The sequence below is a fragment of the Papilio polytes genome, unplaced genomic scaffold (genome assembly GCF_000836215.1).
Source record: "Papilio polytes unplaced genomic scaffold, Ppol_1.0 DF824158.1, whole genome shotgun sequence".
NCBI lineage: Eukaryota > Metazoa > Arthropoda > Insecta > Lepidoptera > Papilionidae > Papilio > Papilio polytes.
In genome coordinates this window covers 111,195-131,429 of record NW_013525046.1, presented here as the reverse complement: position 1 = coordinate 131,429, position 20,235 = coordinate 111,195, and the positions used below count along the sequence as shown (strand labels likewise).

At 33.9% G+C, this 20,235-nt stretch overlaps 1 protein-coding gene across 3 annotated transcripts in view; it reads right to left on the bottom strand.

Moving 5' to 3' along the window:
- LOC106111596 (homeobox protein cut) overlaps positions 1–20,235 on the bottom strand; it is a 147,955-nt gene that overhangs the window by 113,739 nt on the left and 13,981 nt on the right. For all 3 annotated transcript variants that reach the window (XM_013293728.1, XM_013293729.1, XM_013293730.1), the window contains exon 2: positions 17,980–18,337. In XM_013293728.1, the coding sequence (XP_013149182.1) occupies positions 17,980–18,102 (123 nt within the window). In that variant the 5' untranslated portion in view covers positions 18,103–18,337. The remainder of the gene's footprint in view (positions 1–17,979; positions 18,338–20,235) is intronic.

Genomic DNA, 20,235 nt, shown 5'->3' with positions numbered 1-20,235 from the left:
GCCCCGCGCCCCGCACCGCGCAGCGCGCGCGCACCCGGGTCACGGCCAGCGCCGCGCACGCTAACCTAGAGACGCTATTATAGCGCCGCTATTTTATAAGCTACATTTTTCGCGCTTCATTTTGACAGATGACAACTTTAAGGCTATTATCAACTTTTTTTTTAATAATTAAGTAAAAGTCACATTTAGTAGTGTTTTTTAATTTAGCTTTTACGTTTAGAAATTTGAGTTTTGCTGTAGAACTAAAATGATGACTTATCTATTCATCGCTTGCATTTGAAAGTTCAAAGATATCTTCAATCGCGTCACATATTTCCAAGTCGATAACATTTAATGTTTTCATTTGTAAAACTACACACGCATTTTTTGTTGTATAATTACGACCATATTTGGAGTCGTAAAAGTTGGGTCGTTTCCATTCCGGTGCCTTTTGCCTTTATAAAATCGATCGTTTGACAAAGAGTTTAGAGTCAACTACCGATGACTTTTAAAAATTTTATTGCCCATAAAACTGTGACTTACACGACGACTGGCGGGAATCGCCGCGTATCGAACTAGTATACTAAACATTAAAATCGATATTAACGAGCGATAGTTCCAATTTACTGTCAGACCGACAACGGCATCTTATACATATATATTATACAAATTATATCATGAAATTAACAATAAAATTTCATTTAATAGCTCGTCTTAGGATTTGTTTAATCATTTTGTAAATGCAACACTATAAAGATGTAGGATTTTTTGATTATGGCAACTCGTCAGAATGGTTCGTTATGTTAATATCTACATTTATGTTGATGATTTTTAATCATAACATTATCAATTGGATATGTAAATTACTTCATATATTATTGTAACAATATTAAGGCAATAAAATCCTGTAGAATTACAATCTTTTCTTTCCATCCTTTTCTTATTAGAAAGGGGAAGCGTTTGAGGGAAGAGAAGATATCCTCTTTCTGAGCGTCCCTTCTTCATAAATTAGAGGTAACGCGTCTGCCTTTGAGGGTGTATATAGGTTTCTTTGCTATTTCAGCTAATTTAGATAGCCAATTTACTTGTTTGCCACTTTATGATTAAAAAAATCTATGCTTAGCTTGGCTCGTTAACACTTGTTAGTAAATATCACATCGATTTACAGTCTTCTAAGAAGTGAGGGTCAATTTGAAAGAAATGAAACCCGCCATAAAAATTAAAAAAAATAATGTAGGTATAAATGAGTTCGCAAATCGGACCGGTCTTGAGCTGGGAAGTTTTCTCTTCTCAAATTCCTTGCAAGGACACTTCAGTCTGCGGGATACAATGTCCGCGATTCCTAGCGTTTTAATTGTCAAAATTGCGCGCGCTGTGCCCCTTTGATCTCGCCGACAACACGCACTTCGGATTCCGAACGTCGGCTTACGATTTTTCGATCGGACTTTTTGTACAAACACAGCTCTAGTAATTATATGCCTTTATTAAAATTTCATACATATCTTTGTACTCGTATTTTTATTGTTTCGACTTCTATTGAAGACATCAAAGGCAAGGTTACGCGAACAAATTTAATAGCAACATGTTAATGCACTCTTAATTTAACTTCGAAATTCTCTTTTTAAATAACAGACAAACATTCTTTGATACATTCAATTGTTAAAACATCACTAAAATAACGTAATATTTGAATAATTTAAATTCAAAGATCGAGTTCTATGTCATTGTGTATTTTTTTTTAAATTCCAACAGCGTGTATGCCAGTGCTCGAGCACCGTCGCTTCCGAGCAGTGAAACGACTAAATCGAGTTCAATTGGCTAACGATTGGCGATGCAATCAGGACGGATTGATCTGTATTATCTGATAATAGCTGGCCAATTGATGTGGCTTGTCCGCTGCAGTGCTCAGTATGTACCTCTGTATCAATCACGCGCACGCCGAGTGACCTCCATACTGCTCCTCGCCGGATTTCGTATATATTTGCTAGCAGCTATAGCAGTTGTAACTATAAACGGTTATTTAACTAAAACGATAATTTAAATTGTCGGTAGAATAAGTCTACATACATTTTTACATTTTAAATACACACGTAAATAACAAAAGGAATTAGATCGATCTACGCCATTACAAATATTTCAAATTTGGAATGTCAAAGAGCAAACCGATTCGAACAATTCCAATTTCAATTTTTAATATACAACCTATTTTGAATTCCGAACACGCGCGGGAATCAATATGCCGAAATTCGGTGAGAATTTTTTCGCGCGTAAATCGCGTCGGGGGGCGCAAGGAAACAAAGATGGCTCACTTAAGACCGAGACATCGAACGTGATCCGTTTGCGAAAAAAAAAACACCTTAAGCACCTCTTTACCTGTGTCCGGGACCCTTCGAGGGGTTCCCGGGTTTTCTTTTCGCGCTTGTAAACATCAGCCGAAAGATTGTTGGGGAATCGGTGCGGTTACAACTTTCGATCGCCTTTCTTTTTGTTCGTCGACTTTGTTACAGGGCAAAGTTCGGTTGTATTGTCTCTGGTCTTAATTAAAAGTCACTTTTTTTCTTGACTAACTCCTTAAGGAGTCGTTTGTTCGGAAATTGGAATGCTATAGAAAGTTTGCAATAGAAATTTTCACGGAGTGATCAAAGATTTTTAGGGTTGTTTTGATTTACGCCTTAATTTAAAACCGTTTATTTTAGTCACTATCAGAAGTTATTTTCCGTTGTTACAACAGAAACATCTTTAACAATTTGAGCATTCACAATAACAAAATACCTGAACGCGCGTAAAACTTCTTAATGGTCAAAGCATCGCATACTTTACGCGAAACCTCTGGCACGTTTAAACAAACATAAGGTGCTGTAAAACAATTAAAATCTCCTTTAAAACACGTAATGAAGAACAATCAGCTAACGGACCGTTATCGTATTAAAATACTCGGACATTCCGAATTCTGAGTACAATTCACGACAGACTTTTGTTTTTTGTGCGCAATTAAAAATATGTTCCAATTTCGAAATTTAACTTCTTCATCTGCTTTCAGTTTATTGTAAGATTTAACAAGTGGCCAGTAATTTTTCCACTTGTTGTTAACTTTAAAATAATAAAAAAAAAAACATGAAGCAGTCAATCTCTTTAGTATTTTTTTCTAAACGTCAAATTCTTCGATCTATGGCTGTCAACAAATATAAATTCGAATAAAGAAGTAGAAAAGCCGTTGTAATATATGACATTGTTTCCTCAACTTGGAAATAAAGTGCTAAAATGGTAACACGCATCGAAGGAACATTTTATTACAGGCGGGTGTTGCCACGCTCTTATTGACAAGTTTTTGATGTGCCGTAGATTTTACAAGGCAACAATTTTATATTAAATACGTACTGATTTTCAAATTGAATGTTACAATTACGACTTATGAAGCATAAGAAAAAAATGTTCTTAAATTACTAATATTATAAATGCGTTTAGATGGATGGATGTTTGTTAAAGTTTACAGAATAAACGTAAAGCTTTGTTTCGAAGAACAGATATGTTACTTATTTTTTGGTTTTTATTTTTAATTTCATGCGGAAATAGCCAGTGTAAGCAAGTATTTATAGTATGTCCAGTTAGACTTCTTGTACGTCTGCGAAATGTTCTATAATGAATTCTTTCTTTGATAAAATAGTTTTTTTTTGTGATTATGTCCTCATGGAAATACAACACCCTGTAGTGGTGGATCACACATGGAGTCAATAAAAGTGTCGGTTTCCCTCTTTTACTACTGTTATGTCGATCTTTTGATCTACAATCCCGCCGGGGACTAAATTGAGTGAATCGACTTCGAACACCGAATTCTTTTTTCACTTATTTTTAAGGGATTTTCCTGAACGTCAATGTTGCTATTGTTAAAAATAGTGATAGTGTTTTATAATGCGTAATACATTTCATAGTATGTTCGTTATGGTGTTGCCATTTTTTTACACTAATATATTAACAGCGGGAGTTATTCAAACCAAAATTGAGAAAGGCGACAAAATGAAACAATCAATTTAAAAATAAATTAAGGGTATAACAAAAGATAATGTGCCCTTTGAAACCCATGACAGCGAGCAGTTAATGACAAATTATATTAAACGCGACCATAGATACAAATTACCTTTGCCTTCATTGAGGCGTGAAAAAATAAATTGAAAAAAAAAAGTAAAAAGCCATAGACATCACACGTCTCCCGGGGCGGGGGGAGGCAATGGCAACAAATTAATAATTAATTTTCACGCGGCGAACCCGCGCTGAAGTTCGGAAACATTTTTGTCCCGGCACGTTTTGTTCCATTCAATCGAAGAGGGAAGTTAAAAATTTGTCATCTGTGCTTACGGTCTGTTTTTAGACGAACGTTATCTTTTTGAATGTCAATTCGAAATTCAAATTGTGTGGATCGAAATAGATTACATAATGGTAGAGTCGAATTCAATGGAATTGAGAAATTATGTTTACAAATATAACTGGCTGATAATGTTTATTGCCTACTAGCTTTCGCCCGCGACTCAGTCAAAACAAAAGTGAGTAGCCTATGTGTTCTTGCAGACTATCTTTTACGTCTATGCCAAATTTCATCGAGATCCGTTGAGCCGTTTAGGCTACAAACTCTAACAAATATCCATCCATCTAAACTTTCGCATTTATAATATTAGTAAGATTATTAAGATGGTTATATTTTGGAACATTTCTATGTTTAAATTAATAAACAAACAAATAAAAATGTTTCGGTTTATTATAATTTCTCATTTGACTCGAATTCTACATTCTATACTATTATAACAAAGCGTAAACACACACTTCTTTGTGGCGTAAGATGTCAGCAATTACAGCATATTTTTGAATAAATCTTTTTTTAATAAAAAGCCCTACACTTGTGTCACGCTTTAGGCTATATATTTTTACGCTATTAAACTTAGAGGGTAAATAAATTGGATAAAAACCTTAATGTGGGAAAGAGACCATAATGTATACAGTTAAGTGCAAATTAAGAAATAAAAACCGGTCAATATTCATTTGTAAATAAATGTAATAATTAACAAAATGAATAACTTAAAATAACGTCACATACGATTCCCAGCCATTACAGCGATGCGATTTTACCTGTAAAAGATATACATAATAAATGCATGTTACAATAAATAAAATTGAATTTGAACAAATTAGTATCAAGATCCTTATGATTTGGGACTAAATGCGGGTCCAGTCATAAACTCAAACTTAATACCGTAACGTTAATTTCACTTTATAGTCTTTGAATTATTTTATATTCTTACATAAAATTTCAATTGAATAAAATCGATTTTATTCGACAAAACGCGCGCCCTAATGGATTGTTGCAAATTAACGGTTATTTCTAAGATAATTCAATATAAAATGTAAGAGTTAAATGGAACAGACGTTTAATTGCTTTTTACAAGAATGTTACCCGAAAATCGAGCGGTGCCTATGAACATGATGACATTAATAAAAACTTTTTATTCCACTATAAATAACGATAAAAACAACATAAAATAGTTTACTTGGCCGTGATCAATACCGACCATTTTATTGTTATTTTACGATGCGCCGATGTGAAGTTGGAAATGCCTAATTTAACTTCATTAAGTGCTCGGGAAACAATAAAATTATATTTTATCTGTTACGGTTTAAAAATCTTCACCCGCCATTATGATTTTTGGAGGGAATCTCGTATGAGTTTCTGAACGGAATTACACATGTCAACGGGTCTGCGTTCTTAATTTAAAATGTGGCGATATCCGCGAGATGCGATCGTAAAACATATTCGAGCTGCCATCTTGTTCGGCTTTGATGACGTCATATATGCGCAAAACACAACTGTCATACGTTACATCTATAAACACTTAAAAAAAACAATGAATTAAAACAGCTTATTTCTATTGAGCTATTTTCAATAAACTCCAACAGAGATAAAACAACAAAAAAGATGTGTAATACAAAAATGTAAAAAACATTTTCTATTAATACTAATGTACTAAAGAATTTTAAAAAAAGAATACTTCAAAACCATTTAGCGATCGAAAAATAAAATAATTAATTTCTGAACGCATTCGCGTCCAGCGTCATTAAAACAATGGCGATTGTTCGAATTAAAAAACAAATAAAAAAAGAACACACGACATGTCAATAAACAGGAGCTGAAGAAAAAAGCAACCCCAAGTTTTGAATCGATCTTTTCACACTTCGTACGAGCCGCCGCGACGGTTGATTTCCGTTCTCAATTCAAATAGGAGCGTCTTTTAATGATTTTTTTTTATTGTATTATTATTTAATATATTGTATTATTTAAAAGGCTTTAAAGTACGGAACTCGATCGTTCAGAACGGCAGCGGTTCTCGAATTTCGATTATAGATTTATTCGATAAGTGACCTCGTTTTGTAAAGGATATGGCTTATTTTATCGATCGAGAATTGAATGATCTAATCAAAAGCGTACGGATCCAATTAAATGAATTGGGATCGAGTTAAGAATTTTTTTTTTTCAATATGAACTATTGATGAATTTTAAATCAGTCTTATTAGAACCAGATATCGAGGTCATTCCACATAAATAATTTAGTAACGAAATACTTAGTTAAATATATTTTTAATTGACTGCTAGTTAAATAGTTAAAAATAACCTCGTCTGGAATCGAAAGAAAATTGTCGTTAGAAATATTAACATTTTGAAATTGCAAACTGAAAATTAGAAAGCAGTTTTATAACTAAAATAAAAATATGATTCTAAAGTGTTTGTGTAAAAAAACAATAAATTTTTAATTGGTAGGTGGGAGATCGTTGGAACTCGAATCACTGGGAAGTCGTAAAACGTCGCCACTAAATATAAGCTAGCTTACAATTCCAATCAGAAATAGAGGAGTGTATCCGATCAGAAACGACCAGTGACATTCATTAGATAAGATGGAGGAATGAAATCTATAAAAACTCATGCAGTGCTCATAAACACGAAGGAGGTAATAAAAAAAAGTCCGATGTATTCAGCTGTCGCGAGCTATTTCCGAACGCGAGCTTTTGAAAATCGAACACCATCGAACCGCGAGGTGGGCAAAGATTAAAAACGTTAACGTCAAAAATAATGTTGCCTTAATAAAAAACCAAAGACTAGTTTTACAATTAAAATGTTCTACAACATATAGCTTATGTTTTCTATGATGCATTTTCTAACTTTAATGTCAAAATCAGTAATCGTTGACAATGAATAACTGCTTAACATTCCTCAGTGCAGTCATTGTATTTCCCAAATAGTATTTTATGCAGGAAAGACGCCAAGTTTTATGCAAAATTAGCTTTTGTTCGCGACTTTGTCCGCGCAGAACTAAAAGTAAAAGTTTAAATGCGTTACCTACTTTTATTTTAATACGTATACGTAACAAGGTATTTTCTTTTAATGAATTTAAAGAGAAATAGATAATAGATGTATTAACCAATTAATAAATATTACATAGAAACATTAAAAGAATTACTAAATCAATTTATTTAGATCTTTGAGTCATTAGAAAATATAATATGAGTAAGTCGAACTATCATTAACGATTTTTTATATTGTTAATCATATTTTTGTCAAATGTTGCCGCGCGTCACAAGTCGTGCCAACTAGGCGACTGTCAATGGAGGCGAGCAATTTATTACTTTTAAATCTTTTTTCTTTGTCTTTGAATAACACTCGTGATAAATGATAGAATGCGATAAGATTGTATTATCATTAATTTTAATCAGACGCATAGAAGTGTATTTTGAAATACCTCCGCCATTTTGTAACAATACACAGATTATGTTAAATTAGAGGTGACGTTCGGTTTTTATTCTCCTATCTATTTTCATGCTATTACTTCAAAGTAAAAATAGCCAATAAATTCTAGTAGTTTCAGATATTTCAAAATCTAATTGAGTTAAAAAAAAATCTTTATTGTTTACTTCATTTGTATAATTTTTAATTTTGGCAACTTGTTATCCATAGACACCAAATCCTTTGACAGTTCCTCAGAAATGTTCGTTTATTGTTTCATACAGATACAATTAACCCTTTGATGAAGAAGTCCATACTGTCCGGTGTCAAAGTAAAGTCCGAGCCGATTACGGAAACGTCTCCGATACAAATCCGCGGCTCACAAACTGTCAAAAACATCGAGATCGGAATTAAAATGTCCGTCCAAATGTCCCGACCGAAGGAATCTGAAGATAAAGCGAAAGGCCGTGAGACTTGATAATAAATTAAATAATAACATGGTTATCACGACGAAGTTTTTAAATCGTTAAATATCTTTAAAAGTATTTTACCAATCTGTTTAACAAGCAAGGGTAATAAAATTCTCATATTAATATTTACTATGTTTGAAATCGAAAATGAAAACAACTATAAATAACATTATTGTATCAGCTGGTATTTATTTGATCTAATTCGGCACATCACTAGCGATAGTGCTGCGCATCGAACACCGGACAGTTTCGTAACGAGAATCATTAACTGACAAACGTCGTAAAATGGCGGCGAAACGGAACGCATTCTCCCGCGTTTATATTTAAAACCGAATCCGAACGAGCGACATATTTTTAAAGTTCGAACGACACTTAAAACTAATCGCTGTTTTCGATTCCGAAGCTCACGGAAAGAGTTCGGTTGGTCGTTCTAAATTCGAAAATCTTTTTCGATATTGGAACGGCTGCTGTTGCACGTCAATGGGCGAGGAATAGAGGGAATTAGGAAATCCGTTGTGTTTTTTTATGCCGAGATAAAAGTGTTCTTACGCAATAGACATTCGAATGCGTCGTTATTTTATATTGAAACGAAAGAAAAACATAAGTTACATTTGACATCGTAAATCATAGGTAAAATATATTGCGTTAGAAAAATGCCATAACCTAAAAATTTTCGTTACTCGATATAAAGTTCATATATCGCAATAGTACACAAGCTTGTAAAGCTAAGCGTGCGAGCAATTCCGAAGGCGATGAGTATCATCCGCGAACAATGGGTGAGCGCGCGCGGTAGCGTCAGAAAAAAAACTGGCCGTTTAGAGTTTTTTTTTCTGTCAGCATTTAACGTAGGCGCTAATGCGTTTCCTATGAATATAGCCGTTTTTTTCCCGCCTTCAAGTCAATTTTAAAATTATGATACGCTAAGAAAAACGGTTACTTTGTTCATGCTATTTTTGCACGCGTTAAAATAGTTTAACATGTGAAGTGTAGGTGGCGTTATGAAAATATTTTATGAATGAGAAACATGCTTTTAAGTTTCAATTGTAAATTCCGTAATAAAAGTCTACAACTATGATAGAATGGATATACTTGAAGAATTATTTACGTAGGAAACACTAAACTATGTTCAAATCGAAGGTAGAATTTTTTTCATCAATAAATTCTGAAATTGTTTGTAAATCTGTCAGAATAGTCCGATTGTCAATTTTCATAGCAAATAAATACGTCTCTACTGAAAAACATCTGTGTTCTGCTTCTCTGGAATCAAGAGTGATGTGACTCCAAATAGCGTTAAAAGAATTTGTATAGCGTATAACTGTTACTTATACTGCTATTTATACATTATTACTCCGTTAATCCCGTAGCGTTTAAAACGTCTATAGATTTAAATTTGGAATGCCTGACGTGAATTCTTCACATAACGGTTAACGTTTTTAAAAACTGTTAAAAAGTTTGTTTTTGAGTTGTCATTAATATCGACATTAAAGAATCGATTTATTTTTATAATCTATAATAATTTAGTTTGTTCTCTCTGAGTTTTTAATTTCTTTTTTTGACAAAAGAGTGTCAAATTATTGCAATTAAGTTTGAACACTGGTCGATTTAACTAAGGATATTTATATAGAGTACAAATTGGTATTCTAAGTAAATCTGTTTTGCTTACCGTACCTTTCAAAGTTCGATAGGAATCAGTCAAACTCGCCGTATGACATTTGCGCTGCGGGCAAGCTCCTTGCAAATTTAGTTTCGCAACAAGAACAATGAGATACCAACCAGTACTGTATTAAAGTGCAATAAGACTGATTATCGGATAGCAACAGTTTCTTGAGATAGAATATCACAATACTTCAAAACAATGCACGAAATACTGGAAAGGTTTGCTTTCTTTGTAAAATTTTATAAAGAAACGTTTTGATATTGCAATATTTTTATCCACCGTATGTCATTCATAACTTCAGTAATATTTATATTTTAATAAAAATGCATGTTCAGGAAAAAAATCCAGCTTCAATACGATTTAAGTATCAATACACGGACTACTATCGAATATTCAAGGGAATTTAAAAAAAAATCACCGAAGCACCATTCAATTTGAACACGCACTCGACTATTTTACGCTGTTTTGGCGCCAAACGGCTTGTTACAGCTCACTGGAATACGTTTACAGGTTATAAAACCTATCGAAGTTATATTTTCTTTTTTAAAACTAGAATAATATAGAATATAGATAACATTCTATAATAAATATGTTAGTAAGTAATTTAATACAATCTTACGATACAATGCAACGTATGTTGTATTTCGTTTTTGACATCTTGTTTCGATTTGACGTTTATTTCGGCGGTAAAGGAGCTGTCATTACATCTGTCAGTACGCAGGGCGATGACCGAATATCCATCAAGTTGAGCGCTCGACTTTATGGCGTTAAAATTTTAAACTTAGCTATATTTGGCGCAAAGATGTTACCAATTAACCTTTTGAGTCGGTGTGACATCGGTTTTAATGTCGCTCACGATAATGCGATCGTAAATCTCCGACAGTTGCGGCGGCCATTTGTAAACGCCCGCGATGCATCGGTATCGATCGATAATTAATCGATTCTGTCTCTACAGACCACGACCGTGCATTTCTTTTCAGCCAACGAAATTCTTAAGTATTTTTTATTCTGTGCCTTTGGAAATTGTTTCGATTTTAATGATCAAAAAGCGGTCTCAATTAATTTAATTGCATAAGTTGAATAATTAACATTGATTAATAAGAATTCTGTTTGAAAATATGGTGTTTTAAATATTCAAAGTATTTGAGATTTAATCTGGAAATATTGACAGTATTAAATAACGATTAAAAATTGACAAAGAAATATCATAATTTGCTTTTAATCGTAAAATGCTAAACAGAAAATAAACATGCGGTGGCATAATGAGCTATGTCCATTGACTGAATTTATAAAAAAATATCAAAGTCTATTATCGTTCTAAACCTATTAAAAATGTAATGTACAAATTCATTTTATTTTCGTAGTGATCGCTACGCTTAATAGCGGACATATTGGATTAGTGACGACGTATAACCGAGTGATTTAAACTCGATTGTAACATCGATTTCGATGTCGCGGTAGAAATGTCGCATAATAATGGCAACCACCCAAAGTAACGTTATTTGATATATCAAGTATAACTACATGATAATCTGAAAGAGAAAGTTTTAGATGTATGATGCTATTATTTTTTAATTTAGTGACGTTTGATGTTTTTTTTTAATCCTGTCACACTATCTACATTTTTTAAATGTTAAAACCGTTACTTCAACCTTTCAAAACACATATAGATTAGGTTGGCCAACATAAAAATATTAAATTACAACTTGCCAACATTTTCAGTACGAAATGAAGCAAGAAATAATAATTCGATAGCCATTTATCATCATTACTCGATGTATCGATACATCGCGTGATATGCTAGCCCGCTCTAGTGAGGCTCCGTAAGGCTTAGTACACATTGTACACGATTGTTTGGTTATTTCTTGAAAAAAAGAATTATTTTTAAAACCTTACACAAAACACTTTAGAAAATTTTGTAGTGATAAATTTACCTTTCAGTTTTCTTATTGGCAATAAAAATAAATAAAACCCGTACTTAAACAAATCAAAAGGAGATCAATTAAGCCATAACATACGTAGTAACATCCATCCATCCAAATTGGCGCATTATATTCGCATTTATAATATTAGTAAAATATAGATTTCACTGTTTTAAAGTGAAATCAATAATTTTGCAAATAAACAGGTCAAGTTAAAATATTCGGGCGTATCCAAGAATTTTAATAATTCCATTATTAATAATGTAATAACGGATACATTTAACGTTGTATCCTTGCCTTAAACGTTGCCATTGGTATTATAATTTTATTAGTAACAAATCAATTTAAATAAATTAAACAAGCTATAAAGTTCGGAAACACATTAACGATCTCTTATCTATACTAAACTATGTTTAAAAATTTTATTTCAAATGTATGAATAATTTTGAAATCATATAATAGTAATCTACTATAATAAAGCGTAAACACACACTTCTTTGTTGCCTAAGATGTCAGCAATTATAGCATATTTTTGAATAATTCTTTTTTTAATAAAAAGCCCTACACTTACGTCGCGCTTTAGGCTATATATTTTCACGCCATTAAACTTAGGGGGTAAATATTTTGGATAAAAACACTAATGTGGGAAAGAGACCATAATTTGCTGCCAACATCAAGGAAGCAAAATTATCCTGTCATGTTATTTTGACATTTGCAATTGATAATTTGACAAATGTGAACAATAAAATGATTTTTTTATAATTCTATGCGGATGAAGTCGCATGGGAACAGCTAGTGTAATCTAAAATAGGACATAAAAGTTACAATGTAAAAATAACGCACGTCAAAATCGACTATAGATTCTGCTTTTTTATGGCGTACTAAACCGATGACCTTTTTCAGCCAGCATCAAATATTACTAAAATTAAGTTTTTTTTTGTTAATATTGCCATAAGTATGATCATTAAAAACACGAAAAAAATTCTTAATTAAGTCGAAATAATATTGACAAATGTTTCCGGATTATCGTTTAATTATTTATAGTTCCAACAACCGCTATTTGTTAAGGAACGTCACTAGAAAACTTTAAGAAAAACATCTTTACTCTATGGTTCGTTTAGAAATGTTTACAAACAAAGGCACGCGATAAGGCATTAGCCTCGTAACTGGGCCTAAGATTATGGTAATTTCCTAACTCCCGTCGGCTAAGTACTTCGGGTTCGTTCGCATACTATTTTGGCGCCAACTTTGACAGTTAATTTGCGACTGTCAAATAGACGTTTAACTTGTATTATTATAATTACGCTTAGTTATCTGTAAAATTAAAAATAACACAAGTATTTTATTTGCTTCATAAAATATACTTAAATTCCAACATTTATTACTTTTTACGTTCAGAAATTTGTTAGAATTCTAGAATTAATAGAAAAGCTATAAGTGGAATAATTACAAGTAGGCCTAACAAGTTTCTTGGGTCATAAATGTGTTATAGAAATTTATACTTTGTTATGGTACTTTTAAATGATAAAATTGCTTGTACGTTGGACTAGTTGGTACAATAAGCGAAGCAGGTTCGTGTCTCGAGGCGGTCTATACCTAATAACCATCAATGATCAGACCGATTGTGAAAAATATCATTAAAAAACCATCAAGCGCTTGATGATTCGACTGTGCCAGTGTTGCAGTCATCAACCGCAATCGATTCTTTATATTTTTTTATATAATCTGTATTATTAAATTATTGAGATGCATTTGCTGTACTTTTAACTCACGCTCGATTATGCGTGGAATTGACTCCTAAAATGATCGTAGATTAGGCTAAAGTTATGTTTAGTGATGTACCAGTAATCATTCTTTTAATTTATCGATATTATTTCTTTTCGAAAATAAACTTATGCTACGCGTCAATATTTTTAATATAAAGACCGCTACTGGAATACTGTATTAATATCTAACACAAATAACGAAAAAATTAATAAGCATATTTTTTGCGCGGGAAGCTGTAATGATTCAGATAGAAGATCGATAGTCGCCGCCCACTTATAGACGCGATGGGAGGGGCGCAAATCGAATTAGCGCACCCGATGCATCGATTATCCTCGAATCGGCAAAAAACACGATTAGCCCCGAAAAATCATCGACAGCCCTAAAAAAGGCAACGCCGCCGACCGTTAATGGCGGTTTTTGTTCGAAATTCGAAGATTTGAATTCGTAATTTCAACCACAAGGCGTTCGGAATCATTTGTCAGTGACAATTTTTTGGTCGCAATCGATTTTTAAATACGGGTTAAGGATTTTTTTAGATTCACTGCCGAGGTCGAATTCCGAGTTGTTTAAAGTTCCTTTTTGTTCGCTAAAACGATAATTATGGTGGTTCAGTAATGAAAACGAAGACGTGAAGACGAATCCGTACATTGGGTACGAGTTCGTCTTGTTGTTCGGTGTTGATTTGTTTTTTTTTTAATTAGACAAGCTGCTGGAACACCAACGTGATAATCGACGCCAATTGACATCCGCAACATCAGAGGAAGCGGAGAAAGATTCGCTTCTGTGCCTTATATTCTGATACAACATAAATAAATTATTTTTTGGGATGTCTTTATGATACAAAAGAGTATTTTAATATCTAGCCTACTAACATTTTATGTCTTTCTCTACGATGTTTCATGGGAAAGCATGCGACTTTTTAGAGTTCGAAAAAGTCGGGACAAATTCCTGTGGCCGAAAGTCTGTGGGAACCGATCGCATTCCCAAACTGTTTGGGTAATCCGATAGGATCGGGACGATTCGCACCGGGATTCGCATCGATTAATTATTCGTGTTCGCAGCGAATGTTTGCGGAGCCTGGTCGGGTCTAATTGAGTGCGCCGCGGTCGACGATTTAGCTTCAAGTAGTTAAACTATTGCGTTCAATGTTTGTTTTGTTGTACATTTAATGATGCACGTTTGTAACGTCGTGTCGTTTGAGACTTAAATATATTAACGTCTAATATACTCTGTGGAACAATTGGTATTGAACTGCATAGACTTTCGTTTTTTAGAACTGAACTGTTCATAGACTTGAGAAAATTAAGACAGATTAATGGGCGTTTAGACGATCTAGGTTAAGTCTAGAGAGGCACAGATGTCTTATGCAATGTATTGAATACTGACTGTTGCTCGCGACATTGCCCGCTTGAAGTTTAAATACAATAATGTTACTCAAGATTTTTACGTGAATCAAATACATACAAAAATACAAATCGTTCCTCTTTATAATATTAGTTTAGGTAGATGAAGATAAAAAGCCTAAAGTCATAAATTGAATCAATTTTATTAAAAAAATCTCAATATTTCCAATAGCTTCATTCGATGTATCATTAAACGGTAAACGAAACAAATACAATTATCGATAATAAACCATAAAGCGATCGAACGCGCATCCGTATTCCGGGGACAATAAACGACAGAGCAGCGAGATCGCTTCAACGGGGCTCGTTTTATAGACGTTAATTGTTAGTTTTATTAACAGGCTGCATCTGTGAGGCTTCTCTGCCGTTTTAATGTGGCCTTAAACGCCGCCCGCCGCCGAGATGGGTGGCTAATAGCGCATTTATTGGTATTGGTTTTGATAGAAAGAGATTATGAAGGTTTTATGGCGTATCGAGCTCTCGACCTCACTAATTAATGAATAAATAAATCTACGGGAGATGGATTTTATAGACAAAAAATTGTTCTCTTAGAAGCTTGACATGTTTTAAATATTTTTTTATATAAAAATTCCGTACTGTAGGTTCAGAGCGAATTAACAGGCCGCTTTGACAAGACAACTGCATTTCTATTTTTGATTAATGCAAAAAGGAAATTGTTTTGTCATTTGTTTTTGTTTTGTATTACAAAATTAAACTTCTACTATTCCTCGTGTGTATAATAAATTAAAAATATAAAGTAATTGATCCATCATTTTTTGTTGGTAACACTAAAAATTAATTATAGTTTCACTTTATCTGTGGCCTGCACGTGTAATGACAGGTGGCCGCCATCTTTAATTTATCGAATGGCGGATGACGTCCGAAATTCGAACTTTTTAAATCGATTACAATTAATATCGAAATGTGTATTCGTGTCGGTATAAATTTTCGTGGAATAGCTATCAAATGTCACGTAAAAATTAGTTAAGCGTCCACCAAGTGCATTTAATATTTTAATGGTAACAGTAACTTATTGTAAAAGCGGGCGCGCAAATTTGACTAAACTATCGCAGGACTGTAATACGATTGTCGATTGTTTCTCAGTCAATTCAACTATTTAGTTACGCAACTAAAAGTCGAGTAGTGTTCACTCTATATAAGCTTATCGGAATCAATCGAGACCAAACAATTGTGTACTTTTTGGATATTCAAATTTGCAAGTATTTAAATTATAGATTTTTGTTCAACAATTATAATTATAAGCACGTTTAGCCAACGTAGTCTATTAGGATATTAATCATTTCTAAAGAAATGGTTGAGTCGAGTCGACATTCCGCGTCCTTGCGTCCGCGAATCGATAAGTGCGGTCGGAGCACGGCATATGTAAATTTCAATGTAAATATGCTTTTAATCAATACAAGGTCCAGTGCACAATAGTATCGGAACATTTAAATGCGGCCTATCAGCGGGAAGAATCGACTCCCGCTCCTCGAACTGGAATGAATATTCTTATGGTATACTATTGTTCATAACAGACGTTATGACTAATATAGTTGATATAAAGTTGGCAACACTGACTTTGCATTGAGAAATATTTTCCCCGAATTTGACAAACGTTAAACTACTAAATTGTATACTACGACAATTTGAATATTAATCGCTACCTTTTTAATTCTGGAAACACAGATGTTTTTTACAATACGAGGGAACGCGTGTCAAAAAGGTTATGAATTACATAGACAAGAGGCGCGACAAATGACGCGCGATCTATGACACTCGATGTTAAAGCTCTCGAAATTAGCGTCTCGATTATCGTGTATCGAATAATTGCATCGATTCGTGCTCGATTTGATATACGATTGTTTGCAAATCTCAACGCGTTAGAATACATTTCAATTATTTATAATTTAAACAAGTCTTTTGCGTTCCTATATACGCTAAGAAAGACGCAAAAATTCTTTAAAAATAATAGATATTGGCTCAATTTTAATCTAACATGAGATTTTATCCAAAATACATTTATGTCTATTTATAAACCATCTGTACACGCAAGCACGCCTTGAAATTCAATAGAAACCATACGCTTCCAGATTCGCAACGCGTTTCGCAACTTCCCCTATATCTCGGCGCTGATATCAATCTATGCATTTATTATAATTGCCCGTAGATTATCGGCTGTTCAGTAACATCGAAGAACAATGCTTTAATGCATGTTCATTACATTGTATTGTCTTTCCTTATGACCAGTTCAGTATATCTCTGTGACGCGATCGAATTGACGTTGTAAGGAAATGAATATTTAACTCTACCTGGTGTAACTAGTTGGTTTTTTCTTCCTTACTGTTTATTTTTATGTCTAATTTTTGTCATCTATTCTAGCAAGATTTTGCACAACAAACTGTGCTACTTTACTAGCTTTCACCCTCGATATTGTCCGCGTGGAATTACAAAAAAAGTAGCCTATGTGATCCAGACTATGTTCTACATCAGAAACATCCATCCATCTAAACTTTCGCATTTATATTAGTAAGATGCAATTTTCTTTTGTTACTATAATTAAATTGCCTAATACAATTGGATCTATTTCTGTTTTGGATCTGTTTTGTTTTCAAACTAATATTTAGATATCAATTAAGCAGATGATGTCTCCAAAGCCCCGATATCTTTGTATCGAACTGACGTTCAGATTAGAGGTCGGCCGTTACCTGTTCGGAATTAGAATTCAGCGCGGCTCTATCGAAACTAAACGTCGATCAGATATTAGGTAGACAACAATAGATGTAATTGTTTCTGAGCTGGGGTCGGGAATCGGTCACCCCCGGTCCCACAGGTTAATTGCGCCTTATATTAAACTAATAATTGATTCTGTTGCTTTGTTCGAAGTTGAGCTCTCTGATTTTCTAGTCTGTAATTGTCTTGTAGTTTAGATACTATGTTTATTAATGACTGTATTGTCGATGCTTTATTTCATCATTCCTTATATAAAAAATAGAGTGATTTGTATTTGTGTGAACCGCACCTGTTGCCAGAACTGTGCTAGGAGGTATATCCTTTCCTTCTTGAAGAGCCAGTCCATGGAGTGCATAGCTTGCACCTCCGCCTCCGGTGCGGCGGGCAGGCTGGCCGCGCCCGTCGGGTGCATCCGGACGTCCGCGCCGCGCTCACTCCCGGCGCGCAATGACCCGTCACGCCGGCCCGAGCGCGCCAAACTCAAACTTTAAGCCCGCCATTTTTAAAAGCAAAGCGGGGCATAGACAAAACTGCCAACCGACACTCGGCTGCCAGTGTCGAATCGATTGTTCTTTTCGCGTCGCGTGCTACGAGGGATTTTTTTCTTTGTCTATGTTATTTCTTATTGTGATGTGCCCCTGTTCGACCTGAAACAGAGAAAAACAAAATATTGAAAGGGGAAGTTTTACATCGATTCTATTGTAACAGACAATCGGCCACTTGGAGTTTTCGTGTCGAAACTAATTTAGTTACGTTAAACTTAGATACATTTGAGGGGTTGAAAGAATTACTAAACAAACGAACAGTTCAATTTCTTACTAATAGAGAGAGGAACAGTCTTTAACAGCGTTTAGCCTTAACCAAACGTCAACTAAAGATTTCGTCAAACTTGCTACTCGCTTTCAACAATTTCTAACAAAAAGTTAAAAGCAAACATAGATGAACGATTTCAAACATTGTTTCAAAGCAGGTGGCGGACGCTAAACAAAGAGAGATATAACTAAATCAAACACGCAACTATCACACAAAAGTCCGGTCGCTATCGAACTATATCCGAAGCATTTAGCATGTCCCCGCGACCCCCGCACTAGGCCCCGCCACCCCCCGCGCCGCTGTAGCACCCGAAAACTAACTTATCGCCTAACACAAAGAACAATAAAACCACGACTTGTAAATTTTCACATCCATTCTAAATCATAAGCTGCAGCGGGTGAACAGGCTTATATTTTTTCCTCAATAGTAATGGTCAACAGTCAATTATACAACTAGTCGTTAGAATCATGATAGAAACAAATTAAATACGTAAATCTGCTCCGCATACTTAACGTCCAGTCTACGTTGTAGTGTGTGCTTTAACAGTACATGTAGATAGTTAATTTGATCAAAACTATTTAATTTAGTAATAGTATAAACGACTTATAATTATTTCGTATAAAACGGCAAATTATGTACCTAATAGTCTAGATTCTATCGTGTTTTACCTTTTATGATACTACTAATAAAATAATATTATTTACAAAATCGCTTCAGCTTATATCTTGTACCGTGAAAGGGGCAAGTCTGAAACAGTGAATTACTAGCGTGTCAATCAATAAACATGATAAGTGCGAGTTTCGTGCGGCGATATGCAAACAGCAGTGGGCAGCACGAACCTCGGTCAGCGCCGCCCGCATCGATTTTATATCGATTCTACCATAGACAGCATCGATTTTAGCATTGATGATGCTAATATTCTTGACATCGATTACGTAACTAAAAGAACTAAATCTAAACAAGTTTTTATAGAAATGTTCTTTGCATTTTATTAATTCAACTTCAGTTAAGTTCTTAATATAATCTTGAAATTACCACATTTAATATTTTAACTAACTGAAGCAATATAAATTTTTAATTTTACGCTTTTTTAACTTAATGTGACATAAAATTCAATTTCTTTAACATAATTAGATTTAACAATCATTTAACAAAATGTCCTGCGAAGTTTTAATTTCGAATAAAAAAGGGAAATGTATTTTAATAAATTAATATACGTCATTGTAAGTGAGTCATACGAATAGAAATTATTCCCACTTCAGTACTCGCTCCACAACAGTTTGTTATTAGTTAATATTCATTAGGGGGAGGCCAGATGTCGCAGATAAGAACCGAGGCGGGTCACACAAGCATTATTAGCATTACATACTTTGCCTTACACTTAGACAAGACGGAAAAATAAAACAAGGTTGGGTTAGTAGGTCTATCCTTGAGAATGTATAACTTTTAGCCGCGACACCGCCTGCGTCAAATTAAAAAAGTAGCCTCTGTGTCTTCAAGATTATTCTCTACATCTGACAATTTTGCATTTATAATATTAGTAAGGTATACATTTTCTAATCCGCAGACAAAATACACGAATTAATTTCTCTAGTTACAAATTTTATTGTTGTTCTCTATAATGTAGTGATTTTCAAATGATTTATAAATAAAAAGCACAAAGAAATCTAATTCGCGAACAGTTTTTATTAGTATTCAAATACAACACTTTAATATGTTTTGGCTGAAGACT